General features: G+C 33.5%; 2 protein-coding genes across 4 annotated transcripts in view; one reads left to right on the top strand and one right to left on the bottom strand.

Annotated features, from left to right (window-relative positions):
- Positions 1 to 24412, top strand: part of LOC140057675 (uncharacterized) — a 29574-nt gene extending 5162 nt beyond the window's left edge. The window contains exons 1-26 of one of the 3 annotated variants that reach the window (XM_072103396.1): positions 2262 to 2503; positions 6765 to 7032; positions 8069 to 8098; positions 8556 to 8680; positions 9289 to 9356; positions 9821 to 10020; positions 10206 to 11056; positions 11378 to 11445; positions 11907 to 12097; positions 12465 to 12860; positions 13190 to 13376; positions 13631 to 13896; positions 14000 to 14145; positions 16045 to 16204; positions 16346 to 16471; positions 16823 to 16930; positions 17199 to 17330; positions 17657 to 17779; positions 18112 to 18283; positions 18490 to 18677; positions 18847 to 18969; positions 19130 to 19474; positions 20110 to 20220; positions 21135 to 21245; positions 22048 to 22167; positions 22374 to 24412. In XM_072103396.1, coding sequence (XP_071959497.1) covers positions 2471 to 2503; positions 6765 to 7032; positions 8069 to 8098; positions 8556 to 8680; positions 9289 to 9356; positions 9821 to 10020; positions 10206 to 11056; positions 11378 to 11445; positions 11907 to 12097; positions 12465 to 12860; positions 13190 to 13376; positions 13631 to 13896; positions 14000 to 14145; positions 16045 to 16204; positions 16346 to 16471; positions 16823 to 16930; positions 17199 to 17330; positions 17657 to 17779; positions 18112 to 18283; positions 18490 to 18677; positions 18847 to 18969; positions 19130 to 19474; positions 20110 to 20220; positions 21135 to 21245; positions 22048 to 22167; positions 22374 to 22504 — 4779 coding nt within the window. In that variant the 5' untranslated portion in view covers positions 2262 to 2470 and the 3' untranslated portion in view covers positions 22505 to 24412. Of the gene's footprint in view, positions 1 to 2261; positions 2504 to 6764; positions 7033 to 8068; positions 8099 to 8555; positions 8681 to 9288; positions 9357 to 9820; positions 10021 to 10205; positions 11057 to 11377; positions 11446 to 11906; positions 12098 to 12464; positions 12861 to 13189; positions 13377 to 13630; positions 13897 to 13999; positions 14146 to 16044; positions 16205 to 16345; positions 16472 to 16822; positions 16931 to 17198; positions 17331 to 17656; positions 17780 to 18111; positions 18284 to 18489; positions 18678 to 18846; positions 18970 to 19129; positions 19475 to 20109; positions 20221 to 21134; positions 21246 to 22047; positions 22168 to 22373 lie in introns of those variants that run through there. The other 2 variants (XM_072103400.1, XM_072103406.1) reach the window with 2 other exon arrangements.
- Positions 24413 to 26626: 2214 nt separating this feature from the next.
- LOC140041898 (uncharacterized) overlaps positions 26627 to 27884 on the bottom strand; it is a 43768-nt gene continuing 42510 nt past the window's right edge. The window contains exon 71 of the mRNA XM_072087665.1: positions 26627 to 27703. Within this exon, the coding sequence (XP_071943766.1) occupies positions 27662 to 27703 (42 nt within the window). The 3' untranslated portion in view covers positions 26627 to 27661. The remainder of the gene's footprint in view (positions 27704 to 27884) is intronic.

Genomic DNA, 27884 nt, shown 5'->3' with positions numbered 1-27884 from the left:
TATTGTTGAAAGATTTCATATTTCATATTTTAATCGATTCTGTTATAAGTAGCAGGTTTCTATTGTACCTGTCGAACTGAACTGTAAGCTGTTACATTAATGACCCAATTGAACTTGAATACTCTATTAATGTGCCAACAAAGGTCACATTGATGTTCCATAAAAAAACAGACCTAATTGTTTCAGAATCGATTTGTAGTACATAACTATTCTGTAAATGGTAATTCAGCAGATAAACTTATCTTTCGTCACAACTTTTATTATGAAAGTAATAAACATTGTTGAAATTCCTTTAAGTAAACATTCATAGTTTTTGTTTAATATTATGAAATATCTGCATTTTATTAATGTTGAGTAATGTCGCTCCTATGGTTAAAGTACGACCTAAACATACTCACGTAGGCCACATTACGACACCCACAGAGATATTAAATTCAGACATTTATATCACTTTTTTTCATTCTGTTTCCATGTGTAGGCCTGTATAAATCATCGAGTAAAGTTTACCCGATGTTTTTGCGAGTGACAGTTATATCCTCTACCGATTTAAGTTCAGAACATAACGAAATGAGACAGATTCATAATAAGGCCTACTGAATAGATGCCTAGTTAAGATTGTGGGTCAGTCACCACGAGGAGGAGGGTGGGGAAACATTCTGATGAAAATGAGTGTCGTGGAAAATTACATTTTAAGTAGGCCTAGTAGATCATCGAACTGTATTGAATCCAAATTATATGAATTTAAAAAAAATCTCATAACGTGAAATGTTTTATGTTGTTACGTTGTAATCAAACAAATTATCGTTCTGGTTAATACTGAATAATATTTTTTTTTTAAACAAGCTTTAGGACTAGTATAGTACGGTACAGTATTGTGTTAAAACAAACTAGTACTGTACCAAGTTTAAAATCCTATTTCAAAGCTATTTTTGTAACCATACTCAGACCTTGACAATGTCATACAAATATTTGAATCAATCTTGTTTTTTAAGACAATCCGAGCGAATAAGTAATGGGTCATATCGACATACAACATAAATGCAATCATACCTTACGTGGCCTTTAGTTATAATATAGTAATCATTTATTTTTTAAATGGTAAAGGAGGAAGTAAGCAAAACTAATTATGTAAGCCAGTCTTATCATAAGAACAGTAATTTTATAATACATAGCCTAAACGATGACATTTTATCAAATTGGAGTGAATCCAAAAAAATTATAACGAATGAATGCCAAGTCATATTAAGGTGAAGGCCCAATAAATTAAGTATCAATCAGGAAAAAACATATTTTTTTTCAAAATAACTTTTATTTTTCGTTTTACTATGAATAAAGAACAAGCTAATACAGTAGGAAACAAACTGTTCTTCTTTAGACCTGTTTAATGTACCAGTACCGACACAAAAGAGGCGGCCCACAGTGCATACATACATTACATACCGGTACGTAAATTAGTATAACAACAGGATTTAACAAAAGAACACTTAAAGCCTAGGAAAGTATTTCACATATTATTCAAACGTGTATTTTATTAGACAAAAAAAGGCAAATCAACTAAAAGTTTAGCGCATTTCAGAGGAATTTGATTCAATTGTATATAACATGATACCTGTTGCAGAAAACTGAACATCATGAGAGTGAAATCTAGAAATAGGTTAATCAGACCCATCAAAGTAGGCCCATCAAAGTAGGCCCATCAAAGTAGGCCTATCAAAGTAGGCCTATCAAACACGCATTAAAAGCATGAACGTTTCGAAATACCACGCTCTTACATGGTACTCTCTTGGCCTTTAAAGTAAGCCCCCTTGAGCCTTATTTATACACGAATATTTCAGAGGAAAAAGTTAATTGATACCAGTCGATTTGAAGGCTGATGGTAAACCCTATCTTCAAACATACTGCGCCTCTCGTTAATTCGTATGCTAAAGTTTTCTTGACAAACAAAATGAAACTTCCGCCTGATGAGAAACTCCATCTACAATTAACCTACAGTATTTGACTACAAAAGATAGAGGGTCTATTAAACGTTTGTTTAAATTTTATAAATATCTGTATAAATTTAGGGATTAAAATTACAGTTTATTGTTATTAAGCAAACAATAATTGTTTATTTTAATATATTTGTAAGGGGCATATATCCCCCCCCCCCCCACTATAGTTATTTACAAATTTATTATTAAAAAAAAATAATGCGCGAAACCATTACTCACCATATTTGGTTGATAACGATGACGTCACTTTTTAAGCCTCGCCCCTCATGAATATGAATAGAGCAGTTTTACGCTTTGATAAAAGACGAGTTCGTCGAATCGTCAGTTGAACGGAAATCCGCTGTTGACATTCACACAACATTTGACAGTTAAGAAATACCGGAATTACGATACCAAGGAGGGTATATAATACTAATTAGCATCGTGCTTAAACTATTGGACTTAATTACATCTTCTTTGGTGGATATTATTTTCTCATCATGTCTTACATTCGACCGAATTCTATTTATGAGGTAAGCTTCAGTCTCACTATCCATGCATTAGCCTTACTTAGGACAGTTCAGTAGTTTTTAAGTTTTGTATACTTTACTGTACTGTACGGATTTGCCATACTGTACCATTATAACGGTGTTATGTCATATTGATGAATACTGTAATTTAATATAGCATGAATGTCATTGTAATGTATGTGAGAGAGTTTCGAGCATAATGATATATTCGTACTCGTAGTTTATATCGGTAGTAGTATACACTACATATTTTCCAGAACCACCTCATTGGAGGTTCAAACCAATTACAGTACTGTATTAATATTAGTAAGGAACATATTTACCCATTCTATTTATTAATATCAATGGATTATGGATATATATTTTATAACTTGTATTTTCTTTCCCAGGATGCTAACTGTAGACTATAATTGAATACAGTAGTAAATATACTCAACTCGTACTAACAAACAGTAAAAGGATGCACGTTAAATTGTGTTTTTGTCTAATAATTTCAGTACATTTTTTTGGTCAAAAAATTGTAATTTAGTTTGTTTATTCATTTGGTTTCCCGTGAATCGGTGGCACTCACTACAAGTTAATTGCAAATAGAAATCAATCAAAAACAAAAATGGTAATTGAGAAAAAATCAAGGTTTTAAGCAGGCCTCTGATACGTCACGGACCCATAAGATGAGGTGGCATTCTCCATTTTAATAGATAGGCCTACAGGTAAATTCCAAGGCCTAAGAATGTGATATTATTCACTTTTACAACTCCTTGCGCAAACACAGAAGACACTTTGATGACGTAAGCGTATGGCTAACAATGATTCAATGCAACACTTTACTATTGTTTTCATTCTTGTTGACCTTGTTTCGGGAATGCTTGTGTAACCATATAGATCAAAGCAACTCGGGTGTGAATCGCGGTGTGGTCGTTGTTTATTATTAAGTGGTTAATATTTGATTTCACACTTCAAACATTCGTCATCTTTGTTTTATGTAATTTATATGTTATATGAAATATACGTCACGTACAATCAATTTCTATATGGCGCAATTGCAAACTATATGGCGCAATTGCAAACATTTTTCTCCATACACCAAACGTGCGCTTTATCTTTTCCTCGTCCAACCATCTTTTAATTTCTGTTCAATTATTTACAATTCACTCTCTGCTTCTAAAGCCTCCAGAATTGATCGGACCCATAACAAGTTCTTGCGCTTTGTCGGCCCAGCAGCCAACCTGCCTCCTATTGTTTCCCCGACATCTAGGAGAGCAAGACAGGGCTTGCACTTCCTGTATAAATGTCTTACTTCTAAGTTTGATTGTGATCTTGTTTCGTTGTTTTATTTTAATGTTCCTGTTCGTAATCTTCGTAGTAAACCCTTTCTTCATGTTAAATATTCTCGTGTCAATGTTTGTAAAAATGGTATTTTCTGTAGACTCTCGTCATTGTACAATTCATGTCTTTCAAAAAATAATTCTTTAGATATTTTTAACTGTAATTTTTCTCAATTTAAATGTATTATTAATGAAATTATTTAAATTTTCTTTTTCATTTGTATATATTTATATTGGCTCAATCATATTTTATAGTTTATTTTTTATTTTCAACCTGTTATTGGTGTTTTACACTGTTGGTTTGATATAAAGAATAAAGATAACTATGTGTTGGATTATCATTTTACTTGATCAAGATTTTGAGCAAAAAAGTGCTCGATACATTATGCCAAATGGAACCCACGGCCTCCAGATCCAAATATCTCTGCTGTTCGCTAGGCTAGGGTAGTGTTACTGGGTTACAATACCTGCTAGATTTGTGTCTACTCTACAATGTTTTATAGAAGAGATACATATCAGTTATCAGTTTCTATAGGCTTACATTATGTTGGGATTGTTTATCTATAAACTAGTTTGTATTACAATAAATACAATTCATACGAAGATACCTGTTAAATGGTTTTTTGTACACAATTTATAAATATCCCCAATTGCATTAATCATTAAAAGTTGACTCATTAATATCTATTAAAAAATCTCTTCTTCTTGTTGAGCGTGAATAAATTAAGTTACTACAGTATATTGAAACCCTATTCATAGGTTCTAACGCTGTAAATAATTTATGTATTGTTAACACAATAGAGTAAGGTTTCTCATTTCTAGCTATAAACGAAGAGGTGTATTCAATGAAGGTTTAATAGTGATTCATATTGCCTGATTGTATTCGGTATTGTTCCGCTTAATTGATAACAATTGTTACCTTTGTTTTGTCATTTGAGAATAATGTATTGATACGGTCACGTGAGGCCGAGGGTCGTAAGCTGAACCATTCTTCATAAGATAATACTGTTGACGTGATGTATGAGTTGGAAGAGATACCAAATACCAAGGTTTTTAAAACAAACTAGGATCATACAAAAACAACACGATTTCTGACACCGATGAACGCCTGCTGTCAACATAATATATTCATGGAGGGTTTCCGCCATGATATAACGTACAGTACTTACTACACTCTTGATTACTACAGAAGTTGTCAGTACAGACGATTACGACCGCAAACCCCCCACCCACCCCTTCTCTCCCTTATATCTGTATTTTTAATTTATACCAATTTCTAACCCACCCGAACATGAGCTTCGGGAGAACAATTTACACTTATTTTCCTTTTTTTTTTTTCAAACCATGCCTCCAGGATAAAACTATTTAACACCATCCCTTTTAACAAAATAGATGGGATTTAAATAGTTTGTTGCCGTGCCTTTGTTTATTTTTATTTAGTCTGTTATGTTATTTCGCAAAGTGTTTGATTACCCTGCCTCGCTGTGAGCATGGGCCTATAATTTATAGGTTCAAGCTGTAAGCACCATGTGTAGCAAACTGTTAATTGGGCTTCTGTGGGTTTACCACACTGGTCCTTGTATCTGTCACTTGTCGTTGATAAATTAGTTGTGACAATATTATTTATCGTGGTAGCCTGTACTAGGTAAAGGTCATCATCTGCTACTCGATTCCTCAAGACTCGTAGCCAGGTGTCTGCACATGAACATCAACATTCGTTTTATCTTACATTTATTCTTTTACATTTAATAAATAAATATATTGTATATATTAGTCCATTAAATCTTTAAATAAAAATAAAACAAAATGTTACCCTTGTTTTACTTTAATTATCGGATAGCATTAAATGGATATTTTGGTATTTTAATAGCATTTGGCAAAACGAGGAAAAGTTGTGGAAAGTTGAAAAAAGAAATATATTGTTTGAAATATTCATTTTGCTTAAAAGATTTAACGTTAAACATGGGTAGATTGTAACCTTTTCACTATGTATATATTAGTATCAATATCATTTAAATATAAAACAAAGAATCAACTTTCGATAAATCCTTAGCCCTATTCACCAGGCATTCTTAGGACATTCTTTATACCCTTAGTCATAACTTGAAGTCTATCTGAACATTGCATTTTCACACTTTTAGAAAGTTTTAAAAATGAATAAAGAATGTGAAATCATATATTTCGCACGATTGCGTAATGCCATTGTATCGTTATTAAAGTAAAACTATTCGTCAGTTTTTGAGTATATAAGTCAGAATAGGCCAGTGGTTAAACTAATTGTTCCTATTCATCATTAGCATTTTCAAGATTTTTATATCCGGACGTAAATTTAAGAATTTGGCTATTAAAACGTCTAATCAACGATGATTTGTTCACTAAGACAAGAAATCTGTCAAAAATTGGGTTGAATCAAAAGATAAAATTAAAATAATATTTTCACTGTTGTTTTTTTTTTTTTGGGCAATTAATTTGTTTATAGGTCAATCAATCTATATTAAAATAGCGTACTTCCAGGACATTTCTATAATCTACTGACCCAGTTCGAGAAGACCTAATTAAATCCATCCAACTACACAACCAGTGTACAGTAATGCAAATGTGGCTATGGGCGGCCATTTAGGAAAAACTAGACTATATTTTATTTTAACAATACATGTGTCACTAATTACCAGACGCAAGTTACAGTATAATGTATGTACATTCCGCTATACGACGATTTTTTTATTTAAACAAACTGTAAACTATATAATATGTAGGCCCTAACTATCGTTTATTATCGTACCAATACACTGTTATGGAACACTCATCAACGATCTGTTCCGAATCCGAACGTGTTTACGGTATTCACGTTTAAAAATAAAACTGTTGTATTGTTTTTTCTCACAACCACGGCAATAATAAAAACAAATACGTTTTAAATGATTGTTTTTCTTTTGCAGCCTACTTATCTAGCGGCCCACAATAAAGCGTACACCGACGATCCTCTGGATCCGGTTTACCACTACACAAACTATATGGGAGACGTTGATACTCGAAGCTTTAATTCCGACTATGTGATGCCGACGACACATCAACATGAACAACCAAAATATAGATATAAGAAACCGTACAAAAACAGAAGGAAACAGGTTGCACTGGCCTCCATTTTGTTCGTGTTATTTTTCTTAGCAGTTGTAGCAACATGTATATTATTTATTTATTTTTTAGGTAGGTATATAACATATTTATTACTATTCTTGTTTGCGTGGACAATTGGCTATTTTTGGGTCTACAAATCACTACTGACACAACTCACGAAGCTCAATCCAATCCAGCAGTTTTAGCACTGCTTTTAACGCGCGTTTCATTTATTCTTCCAAATGCTGAGAATTGAGATATGAAGGAATAAACTTAAAAGAATAAGAAGTTCGTTTATTAAGAACATTTATTTATTATAAAGCTAAAATATTCATTAATGTTTTCAGTGAATGATACTGTAGATAGCTATATTAAACAGATTAATTCACTTTGGGCGTTCCGTATTTACCAATAACTGGTTTAATTGCTCGTTTGCTGCAAATTTTCAGGAGACCAAACGATAACACTATTAACAAATCAACTGATCAACCTTGACAGTAATGTATAAATAAATTTGGTAAAAAGGAGACAAGTTCAGATCCTATTATAAACAACACAAGGTTGCAATAAATTCCTGCACAGACTATATAGATCATACGATAATTGAAAATGCCTTCTTCTCTTTATCGTTTTAAACAATAAGAATACGTAAAAGTAAATATTGAGTATCTTTTATTTAAAAAATGATAAAGAGAAGAACTGTAACATATGTTTAAATAAAATAAAAAGAACATTTTGTTTACAAATATTATATACTAATCCATTTCTTTCGTTTGGTGTCATAAGCCTACCAAGATAATTTGGGAATCTAAAAAAAATGTATTTCTATTTATTACGGTAATAAATTATTAAATGGGATACGAAGTAGGCCTAATTGGTAGAAGAGTATTCAGAAAAGTTCCTACATTCAAATTAATATTTTCTGTATGGTTACAGTAGGTACATTATTAATAAAGCCATGGATTTATATATCTCAATTTTTGACGACCAATGCCTGAATTTGTGTTGATGTACGATGTACTGTACTCGGAGGAGCCAATTCCCTTTGTGATTTTTTAAATTTTCAATCAATAATTATACTACGCGGCATACTGTACTAACCTACTCATGTTTTCTTCTACTGTAGTAAATGAAGATAAAACAAATGCAACTAAAAGTAAGTGATTTTTATTTTGAAAGTTTGTCAGTGATACTTTTTTATAGGCCTATACAGTACTTTTCAATATCAAGCTCGTAATGATGATTGAATCGTATTAAAAAGCCATTCTTCATCTTTGCTATCTCACTATATTTTCTTCCGAAATTCATAGTCCTGCGGGTGATATTGTACACGTTACATTAGTTCTTGTGCCGGAGAAACTTAATAAACATCACTCTGTAGGCTAATTTTACAACTTACACAGGTCTATTTTAAAGGGAAAATAAATAAATAAATGTAGTCCTGCGGTCTAAATAAATAATTTCTCTACTTTAAGACTGTGTGTATAGGCCTAGAGTAGTACTGTAGGGATATAAGTGAGAAAATGACCGAAGCCTAAAATATTACATTTTAAAAATAAATCCAGATACATTTTTTTAATAGGCCTACTACTAACACTGTATTCTTTTTTCAGTGCCTCCGCTGGTAGAAGGTATTTCAGTAGATGGACAGCTGAGTTTAGGACAGAGTTTTTTAATAGAATATAATGATCCAAATAGTGACGAGTATCAGCAATTAGAAATTGATTTTATTGAAGCAGTAAGTATTTTAGTTGTTTAAGCTTGGTTCCCACTTGGAGTGGACTCAACGAAAAGGTACTCGCAACGTAAGTGAGTTGACCATTCACACCCGAGTCGATTAGTTCGGATTATCCACTTGACGTTAGTCAAATCTAATTGCGCTTACGTCCTGGCGTTGCCTCCTAGTGGAAACCAAGACTTATGCTAATGTAAAGTACTATGTTTTATTTGTTCAAGCTCTTACTTTGGGTTCAAGAAGGTTACACGTTACAATACAGTGTAAATATATTATTTAAAGGATGTTTAATCATGAATAAACTTTGATGGAAAACCTTTAACCTTTGACTCTACTGTTTGTAGAAACATGGATACTTATAAATAACCCACCCGTTCTATAAACAACCACAATTTCCCAATTTTATACTTGTTAAAACCTTTGTAGGCCTAATGAATCTAATAAAAGTAAATACCTAACTGGAAACCTAGGAAATAAATGATTTAACCTACACGTTTAATTTATGTTTTTAACAAATGGGATGCAACTAAAACATCAACTAATTTCTAAATGGCATTAGGATTACTGCTGTTGTATCTAATTTTATTTATGATAATGTATTTATTTTTTAGATGGATGAAGTTATGTTAACAAGTAATTACAGCTCGACTTACGCTGGTACAACGGTTATAGAATTCAGGTAATAAAGATAATAATCTTTTTCTCATAATCTCAAGGACATTTTGATTCAGTATTAATAATAAATCAACTTAATTTTACTATATTCATGAAAGTCATTATTGTTCCGGTACAGTACCAGAACTACTTCATACCACCATCATTTATACCATAAATTAAAAATAATCGTTGCTACCATTACCGTCGGTAATTTCTACCGCAACAACAACCACCATCGTTGCTGCCACCATAACTGTTGCTACCACCACCATCATTGCTACCACTAACACCGCCATAGTCGATACATACAACCACAACCATTTGCTGAACCATTTGTGCCAATACAGTACCACAATAGATGGTAAACAACCATGGTTGCTTTACCACCACCATTGAAATCATTCTTTACTGTTGTCCTAAACTAGTACTATATTGTCATAATAACCATAGATCAAATAAGTATTAATCAATTTCATTTGATTTCAGGAACGGAAGTACAGTTGTTCTTTTTAATTTAAATTTTAATGACATTCCACCTCATCTTGATGAAAACGCTGGTTCCGAAGAACTTGGTAACAACATAGAAAAAGATATTACTGAAGTCATAAATGATGCTGTAGCCGACTCAAATTCAACGTTAAATGCAGAACTGAATGCCAAAGAAGATTCAACGTCAATTAATGATGGTAAGATTATAAATAATCTTTTTAAGCAATCATTCTTTACGTTATCATTCTGACGCTGAATCGTAATTGAATGATTTTTCGAAAAAAAGAAAAAAAAAAGAAAAACACTTTATTAATAAGTTCCATGTGTTTGGTAATGGTAGTTAACTCGTGTCTAGCCATCACTTATATTTTTGTTATTGCAGTCCGTGTTGACATTCAACCCGTTACGTCTAAACCAACCTCATCCAGACCGTTATCTACGAAAGCAGTCATCTTGACAACAACTGAAGACGATGCGACGTCTAAAATAATTACAACAAACATTCCACAAACTACAAGAACTACTACTACTCGACCAGCTACCAGTAAAATGTCAACATTCGGTAGTACCAAAGAGGAAGCAACGACCAATCCACCATTGACAACTGTTGCAGATGAACTGGTTACAACCGAAGTTCTCACTACTGTGTATGACGAAACAACGATTGAAGTAACTACGAAAGGATCGACAACAAAAGACACGCTTACGACAGAATCCGAGGTGACCACATTAGAAGACTTCACTACTGAAGTAAACGAACAAACAACAGTCCACGACAGCACAACCCTACTAGCCACCACTCTTTACGAAGCAACAACTGTCGTGACAACGATGCAAACTACAGAAGAATCTGCATCATTACAGCATACAACAGATAAATCTACAACATTGGAAGAAACAACAGAAGTATTAACAACACTAAAACAGACCACGGATGAACCTACTACTGAGCAGCTTACAACGGAGCAAGAAACAACTCGGAAAATGTTCACAACAGTGGGCATTACAACAGAGCAATTGACAACGATATTAACAACAGAAGAATTCACCGAGTTGTATTCAAGCACAGATCAGGGTCAATCGGTCCCTAACAGTCTGACTGAATTTCCAGCAAATTCATCAGCGCCTATTCATGTTTTCGGTTCTATGGTAATCAATTCAACTTATCCAGAATCACTGAATAACAAGACTTCTCAAGATTACAATGATTTAGTAAGAGCTGTTAGAATTGGGGTAAGTTGTTAATATTATAATAATAATAATCTTTTTAATTCATTCACCCCCAGTTTAGATATCTTTACAATTCAGGAAAAACACCTATTTTCAGGTGACACTTTACCGAGAAACGAATGAGGTTAAATACATGTTTTTAACAGTACGACCAAACTACTTCAGTCTCCTCTCGAATGTGCCATCATAATAATATCTTCTACTGTAATTACCTACATACATTATATATGGCATATTGTTGTTTCGTTTAACAACAATATTCTGATCAACCACATCATACAGTATTACATCTATAACTCTTAAAATCAAATTAATTCCATTTAGATTGATTGTGCTGTTCTACTTGGAGAACTGGAGCCTGTTTATGCTGGCAATGACATCACTGAACTAAAGTAAGTTTCACAATGAGTATGAAACCAAAATGATTGTAAATAATACGGTAGTGTTTGTTCATACCCCTCAATAAGTAAACACCATACAAGCCCGTAGGGGGCCCGTAGTCGGGAGTGCCCTTTTCAAACTAGAGACTAGCAGCGAAGGGAAAGCTCATTGCAATGTGTTGACTAATCTAGAAGGCAAATGCCTTGTGTTTGCCAACGGCGAGAGTAGACTAGATTTGGCCGCCGTCCGGAATGCCCGAGTCTCTGAGCTGATCCCTGACAATAGCCAAACAGTCAGGTTCAGGGATTGTAGATTGATCATCGAAAACCTCGCACGATTTTTTGCGTCAGTAGATCCGCGCGGACCGGAAGACAGGCTTGCCAGAATACCTCTATAATTAAAAATGTACAAAAAATGAGCGTTTGCTATAGATGTATATATATTTATATATTTTCTTTTAAAATATTTCTAGATCTGGTTCGATCATTGTTTTATTTACAATATACATCACAAGTGCACCATCTGCATACTACAACAGCACAAATGAACTGTCTTTGTCTGAGTATATAAGCGGTCAAGTAGTCTATTCTGTAAGGAACGGCATAGAAATTGGCTTATTTGGAAACCTGGATATATTGAAAGATAGCGTTACAGTGATTGACGGTAAGTTATCTTACTTATTTAAACATTGATATTATGATTTAACTAGAGAATAGCTTTGTATTATTAAGAGTTAGTGCGAGGCAGACGTGAGCGGTGAAACCTATTCATATATGCGCATCTTCATATGTTTCGGAGATGCACATACCACATTTTTGGAAATTGGTCACAAAATACCTATAAATCTATTATATTATAACATCAATGCATCTAATGTTTAAATTCTATTTAACACAACATTTTTATCTCTTTATCCAAAGGTGTATATGAGCTGTAGACTACGTATGTCTACTAATATTTACTTTATAGTTTATTCAGTTTTACTGTTTAGCATTAGAGCGAAAACTAAGCAATTGTTTTTTAATTGTAGTGACAAATTCTGCAGAAGAAGTTTTCACTTGTCTCAACATAACATCGGATTGTTGCAGGAATCTGCCGTACTATTCTGCTGTCTTCCCAAACGATCTTGCTAAATCCCAGGCCGAGGCAGAAGAGATTTTAAGCGTCTTCGGTGGATCGTGTAATTCGGACGCTGCTCTGTATCTCTGCAGTAAAGTCTACCCTGATTGCCCTACCGATTCCACGCCACAGATGCTCCCTTGTAAGTCATTCTGCGAGGACGTAACCACAAGTGACGACAGTGGGATTCTACTAGCTGTTGAGGCCAATATTACGTCGCAAATAACAAACTGTACTGTTCTTGGTGAAGCGAGTCTGGTTAAACCATGTTTTACATCTGAAGGCCAGGTTATTAATCGACCGCCTTGTAAGTGCAAACGCAGCGTTACATTTTGTTCAGATTGGTAGTAAAGTAGATAGTTTAGGTTGGATTATCTGACCACATGAAAAGGTAGGAATAAGCTGCGAAAAGGGCAGCGCTCAGAATTTGAATCCGAAATAAACGGTTATAAACTGCACAGATTGGTTTTCACTCGCAAATTATAGTTACAACCTCGCGTTGCACGATATTATGAAAATTAGATGTCACTTTACGGTTTAGTAGAAGTAATACTACAAATTTGATTTATTTATAAACAATTATTCCAAAAATTTCAATATTATATTATTTTGGTTAAATGTTTGTTTTACTTTCAGCTGTATACAATGAAGACATATGCAGCACTCGACCATTGCACCAACCCGCATCGGCCAGAATAGTTGGTGGCCAAGCAGCCACAGAGGGTGAATGGCCTTGGATGATATCTCTACAACGATTCACTTCTCATAAATGTGGAGCTGTTTTGATCGCGCCACAGTATGTGGTAACTGCGGCACATTGTCTGTAAGTTCTGTGATTTAGTCTAATTTCTACTACTTAAGTAGAATGGGGAATGAATGTGCAAATTATTTGGATATAATAATGTGCTGTTTACTAATGTCGCACGAGGCTAAAAGGTCCACAGGGATTATTGAAACAGATAAGATTTTAGAAGTAAATTGATTAAGAGAGTGGAAGCTGACCAGAACAACCAATGTCCTAGATCAACTAATGTAATTGCTTGTATAAATTGATGTGTCAACTTTTTTTCTTTGTAGTGGACTGTTCAACACTGCAGTGTTAGGTACTACCACTATATCTTCAGCAACTACTGCGGGTGAGCAGAGGATCGGGATAAAAGAGTCGTATGCCCACCCAGAATACAACCCTTTGATACTTGAGAATGACATAGCTATTCTAAAACTGGAGAGGCAGGTAGAATACACAGATTATGTAAGACCAGCGTGTGTCTCCACCAATGCAACTCAGTTCCAGGCCGGCCAATTCTGTTACATATCTGGATGGGGTGACCTGACAGGAAATGGTAGGTTTAAATATAATCCAATATTAGCGATGATCAACATTGTCTGGGGATCACTTATTTGCTATTTCTAAAAAAGAACTAATTATAATATGTAATTTTCTAGGTAAATTACCCGATGTTCTTCAAGAGGTTAGTCTTCCGTTGGTGGATCTTAATACTTGTGCCACGCGTTTCGCTTCCATTGGAATCTCAATCGACGAACGTGTCGTGTGTGCTGGGTTTCCAGAAGGCGGGAAAGATGCTTGTCAGGTATATCAGATTTACCATTTATTACCATGTGACTATAGATTTTGTATAGGCTTCATTCATTCTGCTTTTATTCAATATTTCTCTTTGCAGTATATATAAAATAAAACTGAATTGCGAGAGATTTACATATAAAATTGGTACAAGCTTTCAAACATCAAAATTTACAACATTAAAAAGTTAAAAAGTTAAAAAAAATATTTTTAAAAAGGAGATATTACACATGGAAGAAACTGATGAAAGTACTTATTACTTATTATTATTATTATTGTTGTGTTTATTTTGGTTTATTAATTAGTCTACACAGTGCTGGGAAACATGAGTTGTTGAATCTTTTAGTATTGCCATATATTTCACTTTTCTTCTTAAGTATCCTGCCACACGTTTCGCCTCTCAATTTAGGAAGTGCGTTAGGAACGATTTTGTTAAGATTTTTAGCAAAATCAAGAAGAATATCTTCTCTTCTTTGATCTAAAAATTTAAGATTAAGTAGTTTAATTGCTTGATCATAGGATGCATATTTTTGTCCGAGAATTATTCTACATGCGCGTTTCTGTATAGATTCAAGCTCCATGGATTGTGTTATGGTTAAAGCAGAGTGCCATACCGGACACGCATATTCAGTTACAGGTCTTATGTGGCTAATATACATTTGACGCAGATGGTTACAAGGCATTCCAAATCTTTTTAAACATGTCAACATATGTAATCTCTTACTGGCTCTATTAACAACATCGTGGATATGCATATTCCATTTCAGATCATTAGTGATCTGAACCCCAAGTAACTTTAAGCATTCAACATTGGTTATTTTTATATTATTTATCGTAAATGATTTAACAATGGGTTGAGATTTGGCAAAAGAAATGTTCATAAAGTTAGTTTTTTCAATATTAATTATCATATTATTGTCTTTGGTCCATTGTGATAGTTCGTTTAATTGATCTTGAACATTAGGCGGGGTTTTCTTGTTGTGAACTTCACATATTGACAAATCATCTACATACTTCCACCGATTTGGGAATTCTCTAAGCGAACTGTTAACCATTACTTGGAAAATTAAGGGACCCAGTTTCGTCCCCTGAGGAACTCCGCAAGTTATTCCTTGCCAGTTTGAAAAACCGCCATTGAGTTTCACTCTCTGTTTACGTTCGCTCAGAAAATCACAAATCCACGGCATCAATTCAGGTTGAACTCCAATATCAATTAACTTCTTGACAGCGATTGTATGATCAATTAGGTCAAACGCTTTACGAAAATCAACTGCAATAACCGTTGCTTCGTGTCCAGGTTTATCAAGACCTTGAAGTAAATAGTGTAACATGCTAGTAAGATAGTGACTTGTAGACGCTCCTGTGCGATTTCCAAATTGCATTTCGTCTAATTTAGGCGTGATCTTGGGTTTTATCCATGACGAGACAAAGTGTTCTAACATGCGTACAAAAATTGGTGTAATGGATATGGGTCTGATTTGTTGCAGTTTATTTTCTGAAGCTGATGATACACCTGCCAGAAGTTGAGTGTCGGTGCATAGCCACTTCTTTTCAAAAACAAGGCCATATACTTGGCTGCAGTCGCGTGCTCAAGTTGGTGTTTACCGACCAACCGACAGACCAACCGACCGACATAGTGAGCTGTATAAATATATATATATATATACATATTCTACCACCAACTGATTCTAGCCGCCATGAACATAATATAAAGCTCTATTTTGGAGTTTGAAACCACAAAGAAATAATTTAAAAATAATTTCCATGACGAAAAGAAAAAGAATATAAAATAAACCAAATTGTACGGAATTTGTCACTTCATAATTTATTAATTTCGTGATTTCACTTACTAATACAATATCCGTGAATAATTAATGAATATATAATAATGTGGTGTTTTATCCTACAGGGTGACAGCGGTGGTCCACTTGTTTGCCAAAACCCTAACGGTGTATGGAATGTCTACGGTATAGTGAGTAACGGAGTAGAATGTGCTCTACCAAATTCACCAGGAATTTACACAAGAGTGCCCACATATATAGATTTTATCAATCTTGTTCTTGGTGGTGGTAAGTTTATTTTAATACAATTATATTATGCATACTCTTTGGTTTACTCTGTCTCAACAAATTGCTCATATATTGTTCCAGCCACCGATTTTTTGCCATTTCTAGATCCCATTTATAATGTCATGTTTTCTACTGTAAAAGGAACCCCTCAATACAGAATTTGTACAGATGAGGAGTTCGGATGTTCAAATGGACCTTGTATAAACAAAGATTGGCAGTGTGACGGACATAATGATTGTAGGGACAATTCAGACGAACTTATGTGTGGTAAGCGTAAATATAGTAATGTATTTTGATTGGTTGAACTAAGAATCGTCATCAAATTGGCTGCTTTTCTGACAGATATCGGCTTGCAAAATATTACTATTATAACTTTGATATAACAACAGCATCACAAGTAAAGAGAAATTATTTGTATTTCCCTCAAGGGAGTGTTTCACCAGAGGTGCTGATCGGTTTTAATATTTATTACAATGCAATAATTTGTTCTTGTCCTGAATATCATGTTTGTGTGTAATATGGTAACCAAAATGATAAGCACTCGCATCTTTATAAATTTGTCAAATTGTTTTAATATAATTTTATATTGATTTTATATGATATGATAACTTGTTTTAGGTTGTTCTGATGATGAATTTACCTGTGGTATGGGTGACTGTGTTTATGATGGATGGTTGTGTGACGGCGACTATGATTGTTTAGATGGATCTGATGAACAGAATTGTGGTATGTATTATTATCAATATAATGTTTACCTCACAAAAAGCTGTATTCGAATTTCAACGTAATTAATTGATGTCTATAAATGAGTTTACAGAATGAACTATTGTAAAGTTCGTGATTAAAACTGATACCGTTGCATTACCCGAGGTAGGCCTACTTTAGACAGTGGTAACGGAGAGGAAAAATCTCAACCTCTGCTCCCTAATAGTATAAGTAGTATGTAGTTTCTTTTTATGTAATGACTCTGTATTGTCAATTACATTACTTTTAGATTGCCTTTCAAATCAATTTGATTGTGGAGACGGAATATGTATTGTGTCATCTTACTTCTGCGACGGTACGCCTGATTGTCGAAATGGAGCAGACGAAGACAATTGTCAAAATGGATTTACGGACGGACCAAGTGAGTTAGTTTGAATTTGTTTACAAATAAATACATACAGTACACCAGTGTGCGCACACAAACCCGCTCACAAAACAAGAGAACACATGTACATCCGTAATTAGTTAAATATCACACAACTAGAAACCTTGGTCACCGTGGTTGTGAAAAAAACATTCGATAGATAAGAGTAGGCCTACGTATTTTAGCTATTGCGAACCCGATTGCATCTGCAAAATCTGTAAGTTTACGGCTCCACGGTGATTGACGTATTTATTCAGAGGAGGCCTCTTTATATAGATCTTATAAACGTTATACTATTTTTTTTTGTTAATTTTATCGTATAGGAGTATGTGGTGTGGATAAATTTACGTGTGGAAGTGGTCACTGTATTGAAGCAGCTTATGAATGTGATGAGGATCTTGATTGCGAAGATGGCTCAGATGAACAAAACTGCCCAGAGGTTACAGGTAATTACTATTCAATTACAATCTAGTCTAAAACATAACCAGACACCTAAAAAGTATAGTTCATATTTCAAGCTGTTGGATCCAAAATATTTGTTGTTACACGATGTAGAACAGTAAAGAACTCAATTCTTGTTTGGTTACGGTCACTGGGTCATGGGTCGCTTCGCACATTTTACCAGTCTTTCTGAGAAGGATTTTCCAGTCCATTCTGTGATGTTTGGTTGTAGGAGATTCAAAGAAACCCTTTAGAATACAGTGTGTTGTATGTTTATTTATCAGATGATTCTGAGTAACTCTAATACTCACAATTAGTGTTTATTGATGTATTGTAGTTCCGCCAGTACTTCCGGCACGATGTTATAATGTAACAAGCCAAATTTGCGATGGTTTTCTTCCTTCGAACATGGTGCTTTTTCCAAACACATATGCAAGTACTCCAGAGGACGCCGAAGCACTAATAGCTGAATTCAATGCTGAGGCGGATTGTCATCAAGATTCGATGAGGTTGGTTGGTTATATTATATATTTCGTAAAATACTATATCACTCTTATACTCTAGTGCAAGAAGACAAAACACATTCACAACAATTAAATTCAACTTAACATTGTTAAGTGTGGGTAGACGTTCCTTCTATAGATAGATCTGCCCATAACATCCCATTTTGATACGCCAAGTTTTTGTTATGTTGACATTTTTTTTCTATATTTAGACTGATCTGTCCACTTGTTTATCAAGAATGTGAAGATGACCTATCAACTTTTCTGAGCCCGTGTGAATCGTTGTGCCAGGACGTCACTGCAACGTGTGCTGAAGAATTTGGAGCTGTAACACAGAATAACGGTTTATTTGAAATCTCATGTCTTGCTTTAACAGATGAAAATTGTTTGGGAGCACCAGGTAAGACCGTTTTAGCCAAATTGAATGTTGAAGACAGATTAGCTTCACTGGTAGTCATTTCCCCTGGTGTTCAGTGTCAGTGGTCAGTTCCACTTATGTGGTTAAGTTATCGCAGATCAGATGACCACAGCTATTTCCACTAACTGCTTACAAATTTTGTACCGTACAGGTTATTGTGGTGGTTTTCTTTGCGACAACAATCAACACTGTATACAAGACGATTATAAATGTGATGGGTTGGTCGATTGTTCAGACGATTCTGACGAGTCGGCCGCTACGTGTGACGATACAGGTTTGTTAATTCTTAAATATTTCCTATGTTTTAAAATTTAGAATACCACCAAATGGCATTTTAATGGAATTCTGTTGAATACGATGTTTACCTCACTTATCGGTTTAAAATGAAGTTGATTATCTACCTATGAAACTAACAGATTTGTTTTCTTTAATAGGATCATTTCTGTGCCATCATATAAACAACACGTTTTGTAGCAGCTACCTTCCTTACGACTATGCCGCTTTTCCAAATAGTTTCGCCCAGACAGTTGAGATCGCCGATCAAGCTATTCGACAGCTTACCCAACACTGGGATTGTCACGAAGACCTGATGTTATTAATGTGTAACTTGGTCTTTCCCGAATGTGATGGTTATGGATATAAACCATGTATAGATCATTGTATTGATGTTGCCGTCTCATGTCCAGCAGCATTTTCAACGCTAAGGAATGAACTGAATTACACTACGCCTGTTACATGTGATGACTTTCCAACTGTTGAGTGTTTAGCGCCAGATGGCAGTAAGTTCTAAACTTGCTTTAGTATAATTAAATACTTTACATAGTTTTTAGTGACCTAAGTCAAGGATAATAATAGGGAGCTTTCGATTTGTGACGTAGCAAATCGAAAGCTAAATGATATTTTAAAAAAAAGGATGGATTTAGAACTGTTGGTTTTTCAACAAAGAAACTGTCTAGTTTATCATCTCTCTCACATTATAATAACCATGATTTTAATTAACATATACTGTAGTACGGTAAAGACTATACCAGATATGTCTAATTTCCTATATTTTTTCAACAGATTACCAAAATAATAAAACATTCTATATTATAATTGTATATATAATCCTTCTAATCATCTTATATATAACATTATGTTCCCATCACCCTACAGTAGCATCAAATTCCCATCATCTCTCGGTGTAACTGTTTCTCATCATCACAGTAGAATAAACTTCCCATCATCCCCAGTTGAATACACTTCCCGCCATCCCCAAAATCAACTTCCTGTCAGTCACATTGGTATTTAATTTATAGCCAACACAATTTTAATCAACAACATTAAATCAGTTAATATTATCATATCTTCATAGATAGTGCTTGCAACATATCCTATAAAGTACTAATTTCCCAATTTTCATGCTTACTATTAGAGTGTTACGAAGACGACTACTACCAGTGTGGCGATGGTAAATGTATTCTATTTGAATATACTTGTGACAGCCATTCAGATTGTTTAGATAATTCCGACGAATCAAATTGCTGTAAGTTTTCATATTATTGCATGTGCATTTAGTCAACTAATTACTAATAAATTATGTTAAAGTTTAATGAAGCGCTATTGAGATATTACAATGCATTTGAAAATGTATACAATGTGTATTATAGACTGTTTATGTCTCAATTAGTGCTTCATAACTTTCTATGAAAACTAGATCCGGAAAATATTATTTAAATTGTATTTGAGTTAAATTTGTTTTGTCTTTATGGTTAATTACTTGACAGTAAGGCATGTTTCACAAAAATATCGTGCCCATTGTGCCAGACGCAACTGTGTGTTTAAAAGTGGAGTCCGACACAATGCGTTTGATTGCTCTTGTGGGATGAGATTATTATTTGCATGCACAGTATCCATACAGTATTCTTATAAAGTAAATATATTATTTTACAGTAAAGGTACATTTACAGTAATGTGCAGAAACTACATGCATTTTTAGTTTGCTGCATGGTCAGAATTATTTTTAAAGCGTCCATCATGCATGCATTTTGTTGTATTTTCTTTTAATTAGAAGCATACCATACCATTATACCTTACCATGAAAACAAGACCTATTTTTGCAACGTAAAACAAAGCGTTTAATAATATTTCAGAGCAAAGCAATCTTTCTGCACAAGCTTATATGTTTTTGAACATGCACAAGATTATTTTTGTACTCGAGTATTCGAGTGGCCCGCTTCGTGAAAATGAAAGCTCAATCAGTAACCAAAATATGACATAGTTCACTGTTCAGGCTATATCTCGGGATACTTATGATGAAATACTCAAATTGTAAAGATTACAGTATACCAAAACACAACTTGTTAAACTTACGTTGCACTAAAACAGTCTTGTTTTCTGTCCATTTGTTTTCGTTCGTTTTTGTTTTCTTTTGCTAATAATTTCGTCTGACTTACCCAGCATGCACCGATTTGCAATACATATGCAGCGACACAGGCGCATGCCTGGGGTCTTATCAAGTTTGTGACGGTATTGAAAATTGTCTTAATGCTGAGGACGAACTCTCGTGTGGTGCGTATTTTTGTTAGCGTGGTCTACTCAATACCGGAAATGGCTATGAAATTACACAACCAAAAAGTCATATATAAATTGTAGTATTTTTCTACTCATTTGGATTAATTGTAATTTTTCTAAAAAAACATACCTTGTAAATAAATGGAACACTCCATTAATATTTGCATATCATTTTTAAAATGTAGGCCTACGTAACGTAGCAATTTTTATTATTAAATTTTAGAAAATAATGTAAAATATTTCAGAAAATTTGATCATTGACGAAGTAATCAGAAGAACCATCAATTTTAAATAATTTGCATAAATTAGTGTCCTTTTCAAAGTTGTTCACCTGTTTTTGAGTAGATTATTATTTTGCCTGATTTGCATCATTGTTATGCATAGTTACTTATTTCTATTATCATTTCATCTTTTACTGTACTATTTATTTATCATATCAATTATATAGACTAGGATATATAGAATTACTACAGTATTATAATATTACTGTTATTCATTTAATCAGTCACGGTAAAAAAGAGCTAAACAATCAAGCATGAATTGAAAAATAAACCAAATTTAGAAAACAATAATTATGTTTAATGAAAAAGAAGATCGATAATATGTAAGTTTGGTGCCTTTTGCAACGCAACGACGTAAGCGCAACGCAGTTGACCAATCACAAGCGACACGTCGGATGATCTATCGCTTCGTGATTGGTCAAATTACCTACGATGCGTTTAATTGTCTTTGCGTTGCGTCCTATTAGGACATCACTAAACTCCTTTTTAAAATGTTGTTCACATTCATTTTATTTCAGACGATGGGTGTCCTGGAGATTTTTTCCGATGTGCTAATGAAACCACTTGCATTCCATTATCTTATGTTTGTGATAACATTGACGACTGCACATATTTTAACGATGAACAAGATTGCAGTGGTAGGACATTTCTTTGAGATTTTTTTATTTTTACCAATTTAGGCCGAACTTTCTGTTTAACACCAATAGACTCTTTTATGTTAATCGTGAAGTGAATACATTCAATCTCCCTATTACTTTTCGTGTAATCGATATAGGCCTACTTCTTCCCTACTTCTGTATTCCGACGGTATTTTACCACTACTTAATTTTTTTTTTTTTTTTAGTTGGCCTTTGTGGTACTTACGAGTTCCAGTGTAAAAGTGATAACTACTGTATACCAAATTACAACGTATGTGATAACTATGATGACTGTACTGATGGAAGCGACGAAATGGAATGTGGCAAACGGAGATAGGCGTGCATTATCTACCATTACTAGCGAACAACTTAATTGTGTTTTAAATCGTCAATTTCTAATCACTGACGAATTAAGTTAAGACTGCTGGTATCGAGTCAGTTTCGATCTAGGCCAATACTTTTAGCTGGACTAAAATATCCGTCCGTTAGGTTCTAGAACCTCTTATTGTTGGACTAAGCCTATCCGTCCGTTAGGTTCTAGGCCTCAAACATTACTAGTCTAGGCCTACAACATCATGCCTGTAGGCCTTTAATATTTCTGGTGATAACATATCTAGTGTGGTCCTAGGTCTAGTCCATTTTAGTCACGATAACACGTGGTGCAAATTGGAAGTATTAAAACTGAAAACACCTTGATTTGTGGCGTCTATAATATAAAATGCGCTCTCACTGAAGGACCAAACGTGACCCTAGGTTTGTTTTATATAACGTGCTTTTAACTGCGTTGTTTTAAAAACAACTAATTATTCCTAATAATTTTACTATATTATGCCAATGAAACGTAGATAGTTTCTGTTAAGTATAAATTGTTAGGATTAACTCGATTGTGTTTATAAATGTAAATTGTATAGATAAGATTATATATTATAGATTTCTTTATGTAACGCGACTTGTTCATCGGTAAAACTCCATGAATTACAGTATTTGTAACCTCATTAGGAATGTCATGACTTACTACGGACTATTGGAATGGATATAATCTATGAATTGGGTATGTTAAACTGCTGGATCTGTTTATACACTTTTTTAAACAATTTGTATCTGTATTTTTACCGAATCATTCACACTTAGGCCTATGGTAAATTTTAATAACTCAAACGAATGTAAATAGTTTTAAATGGTTTAAACATTGTGAATATTATGAACCAAAAACCTTGATTCCGGCCAGATACGGTTAGTATATCTATATTACATTAAATGATGATAATGTGACGTATGATAAGGTGATGATGACGATACTATAAAATAGTGTGTACTGACTTTTCGGTGCTTTAATAGTAATGTAGGCATATGCTCATACAATTGTGTTCATTTGTTACATAATTGATATTTCTATCTTAAAGAACTTTAATGCAAACATTCGTTTGAACATACTACATAACTAATAATCCATTTCTGTTTGACGAGAAGGATTAATACGACGCGTAACGCGTCAGCAACCCTAATTGTGTGACATTGTACACGCGTTAGTAACCAAGTTTCCACTTCCATTCCATGTTTTATTTGAGTCTTATATCTTATTCATTATAAAGATAATTATCTTCATTTTACATTTGAGCCATATTGATTAATATATTAATTTGATTTAATTATTGTTATTAATGACTTTAACATCAAAATTATTATTTCTTATGTGTTGGACCGCCCACCGAATGCGTTTTATAGTATGTTTTCTGATGTCGCAGACATACATTTTAAAAAGTTACAAAACTATAAATTTGATTTCATTACTAGTATTAGTGATTAGAAATAGTTTATTCTATATTGTACGATTGCTCACCGACCCATGCATTTGAGTAGGCCTATTGTTTCAAATGTCATAGACATAGGCCATAAAAACATTAGTTACCCTAAAACACATAAGACTGTGTTACTTATTGACTGTCATTTTAAAACACACTGAAACTCTTTGGTCAACGCAGTTCCAGGGGACACCACCCTTATTAAAGGGACACTTTCCCGTAAAACGAACGAGTGGAGGTATTTGTTTTAAAACTATGGCCATTCCCTATTTAGGAGGCACCTCTTTTAAGGAAATAAATATTTGTTTGATTGTTTTATTATTGTTTTTGTTTTATTATGTATTTATTAGAAATAGATTGAACATTTGTAAATTATATTTTCTGCAATCTATTGCGTTTTGTAAATTGTACAATAAAATAAATATTAAGAATCATAATGAAAACATTTTCTATTTTGTTGTTGTTTTTACTGTAATACAGAGTGATTGTTTTAGCTTGGCGTCCGGGATTCGATTTACAAGAGGGTGGGGTGGAGTGGGTATGGGTGCTTTTTGTTCTAGCTGCCATAACATGACTTTAACAGTTCCGCTTGATAGACAAACACATGAGCCAAATCTAGGAGTGATTCCTTCTTGATTGATATAGGTATGGTTTGCTTCCCCGTTTGCTGCGCATTACCTACTCGGCTAATTAAGTATTTAAGGCCACTCTAGCGACTTCTGCGATGGACTGCGATTATAGAAATACTGTGTTATGTTATCTACATTTACCAACCTAAAGCAGCTATAGTATAGTTTACACATTTTGTAGTAAAAAGGGGCCTATAGCCTGGAATATAAATACACATGTATTTGTATGCATGGTTATGGTGGGGAATCCCAGGTTCAGTACACTTACTACAGTATTCTGATAATGTTAGTACGGTATGATTAGGTTATACATGTTATATTGGTTTTATTAGTTCTTACTATGCTTTATCTTGTGCCTGCTATCCTCGATCCTCCGTCCAACAAAATATAATTCCAATAAAGAAAGAAATGATAAATACATCAAGGCCGGAACATCCACATACAGATATAGAATCTCAAAGTGTCATTGTTTATATTCTTGGATATAGATTCTGTAAGATCATCAGTAAGGAGGCATTAACATTCACATGCATTGCAGGTAGGTTTATGCATACAGGTAATTGCTTTTATACACTTTGTATCGATCCTGTCAATCAGGCCTGAACATGATTTTACACCACACGGAGAAGAATAAAATGTCAAAGACAACGTGAAGTAGAATAAACGAAATGAACATTCCTTGTACAGCAAAACTATGGTTTATGTTTCGATGTTATTATTTGTTTTAAGATGATTCAAATTAAAGCCTCATGTGTGGGCTCTAACCGAGATGTGTATCCTGACCAAAATCACTTGCCTATGTGACAGTATGTTAGCTCTATTTTGTACCGATCATCCGACTTCGCTGTTTATTTACAACTGACTCAGCAGCAAAACAAGTTCACACCACCGACTTAGTATGCAAATTCGCAGATAAAGAGTTGGATTGGCTGACTATCTAAATATTCAAATTAGCAGGTGTAGGCTACTAATTAACTATATTATTTAATGTTGATATTGAGTTTCTGTATGAGCATTTTTACTGACAACCTAAAGACCTCTACAATTATAAAGAGTCATGACCTGACAAACTTAAACAGATGTAGGAATACTCAGGAAAGTGAAATAAAGATGACTAATAATAATATTAACAATAATAATAACCATCAACGATTTATTTTTGGGTAGAGTCACAAGAGGGCGGCAGACAGATAATTTATGTTGTCAGAGTGCTACCGCATTTTTTAGGCCTACGACTTCTCTATTTTCATCCAGTCTAGTGTGTGGAAATAAGTATTAGAATTTAGAACTACATATAATATTTCATTCTTTAGTTTAATCTATCTGTATAAGTTGTATTTTGTAACCTGGACCACTACTGTATAACGCCTGGTTACTTATTGCATAAAAAAACAATTTTGTTGATACTAGTAATCAGAGTCATATATAATATTATGGCTCTGCTAGTAATATCGGTTTACCGCCCTCTATTTTTCAAACTACACACTGAATACACACAAAAACGTTACAATCGACTTAATTAACTACTTTCCTACATTTATAAATTAATTAAAAAACTATATAAGCATTATGAATATCAAATGATATAATGTTATTAAAATGTTGTCCATTATAGCTAACTAATTGTTTAGATACCTATGGGAGCACTGCTTTCCTAAGAGCCGAAATAGCTCAGTTGGGAGAGCGTTAGACTGAAGATCTAAAGGTCCCTGGTTCAATTCCGGAGAACCTACTATGGTTCTGAATATTCCCGGGTTTCGGCACTTCCTTTTTTACTCTCTCCTTTTTAAAGAACTATTTATTCAAATGTATGTAATATTTAATTTCCACACAGGTTTAACATTTTTTAAACCTTTTTTAAGAAATTATTTTAAAATAATAATAATAATAATAAATAATTCAAATTAAAATAAACAAATGTTTGATTTGCATTCAGTAGGTTGTTTCATTTTACATAATAAAACACAAGAGTACAACATACAGAAACACGGTAAAGTCTTATAATATATATGTTAATTTATTTTTCACTATAAAATATATATTTCTATTTATTCAATAGAACGGTTACATAATACTTTACATATACTGAATAGAAACACTGCGTATTAAAAAACATTCGGACTGTTCCAGTAATGAACACCACCAATCCGGTCACAAAAATCATGTCATGTTTAAAAGAGGTAGTAGACTGTACACGAATACTTCTTAGCTATAAAACATAACTATTTAAATGCCAATATTATATTATTATATACGGTATTATACTGAATTAACATTTAACAAATGATAATAAAAAAACAGAAATACAACCACCAATTTGAAAGGAAATTCATATGAAAATAAATATGGTTTGTAATAATAATGTACTTAGTATAAAATACCAAAATAAATATAATTCATTAAAAAAAATTGTGAGAGAAACAATTTATCTCCTATATTATTATTAATTAAAACAGAAATAAACTAAATTGTAATTGTAATCTATTTCATTGTAAATCAATAAAATAAAATTACACAAGTTATACTTGCTATTGTCTCGTCTATGTTAATATTCCAGTGGGCGTTTTGATTTTTTTTCTGTAAACTAGGCGATCGATTATACATATGATATGCGATGTGTGCCAAATATTATCTTTTTCAATTTAAATCCAATAACCGTTTATAACCTAGACTAGGGTGTAGAGGAAAGAAAACATGTTATGCAGAACTGTCATCAGTGATAACTAATTCTCTGTCTTAACACAAATGTTATATGTGACGACACGTCAAATCAGTACTATATTTGGGCATATCACTACTATATTTGGGCATATCACTACCATATTTGGGCATATCACTACCATATTTGGGCATATCACTACCATATTTTGACACATCACACTTTTTGATAGTGTAGACAGAGCTTAAGGCAAAACATATTAAGTTGTAAGCCGTGTACGATACGACCGTAGGCTGAACAGAAGCGCAGAGTACTATTTTGTCTATGCCAATATTGTTTAACTGAACATTCATGAACTAATAATTACAGCCTTAGCTACTACATGAATTCCCCATTTTCAGGATCTAGAAGTACTCAGACGGCAATCTTTTTTCATACGAGTCAGACTGCAAGAAAAATCATTATTATTTATTAATAAAATATTAATCAGAAGAAGTGTAGAATTATTGATGAGATTATTTGTTTTGTACTTACTTAGTCCTATGTGCATTAATTGTTTATTCAGGTTTTTTTAATTATTCTTTTTAAATACTTTTTTTCCTTCTGTAAGGTCCATGATGCTTTTGG

This window comes from Antedon mediterranea, chromosome 1 (assembly GCF_964355755.1).
Source record: "Antedon mediterranea chromosome 1, ecAntMedi1.1, whole genome shotgun sequence".
Classification (NCBI taxonomy): domain Eukaryota; kingdom Metazoa; phylum Echinodermata; class Crinoidea; order Comatulida; family Antedonidae; genus Antedon; species Antedon mediterranea.
The sequence above is the reverse complement of the archived record's forward strand: the minus strand, read 5'-3'. Positions and strand labels throughout refer to the sequence as shown.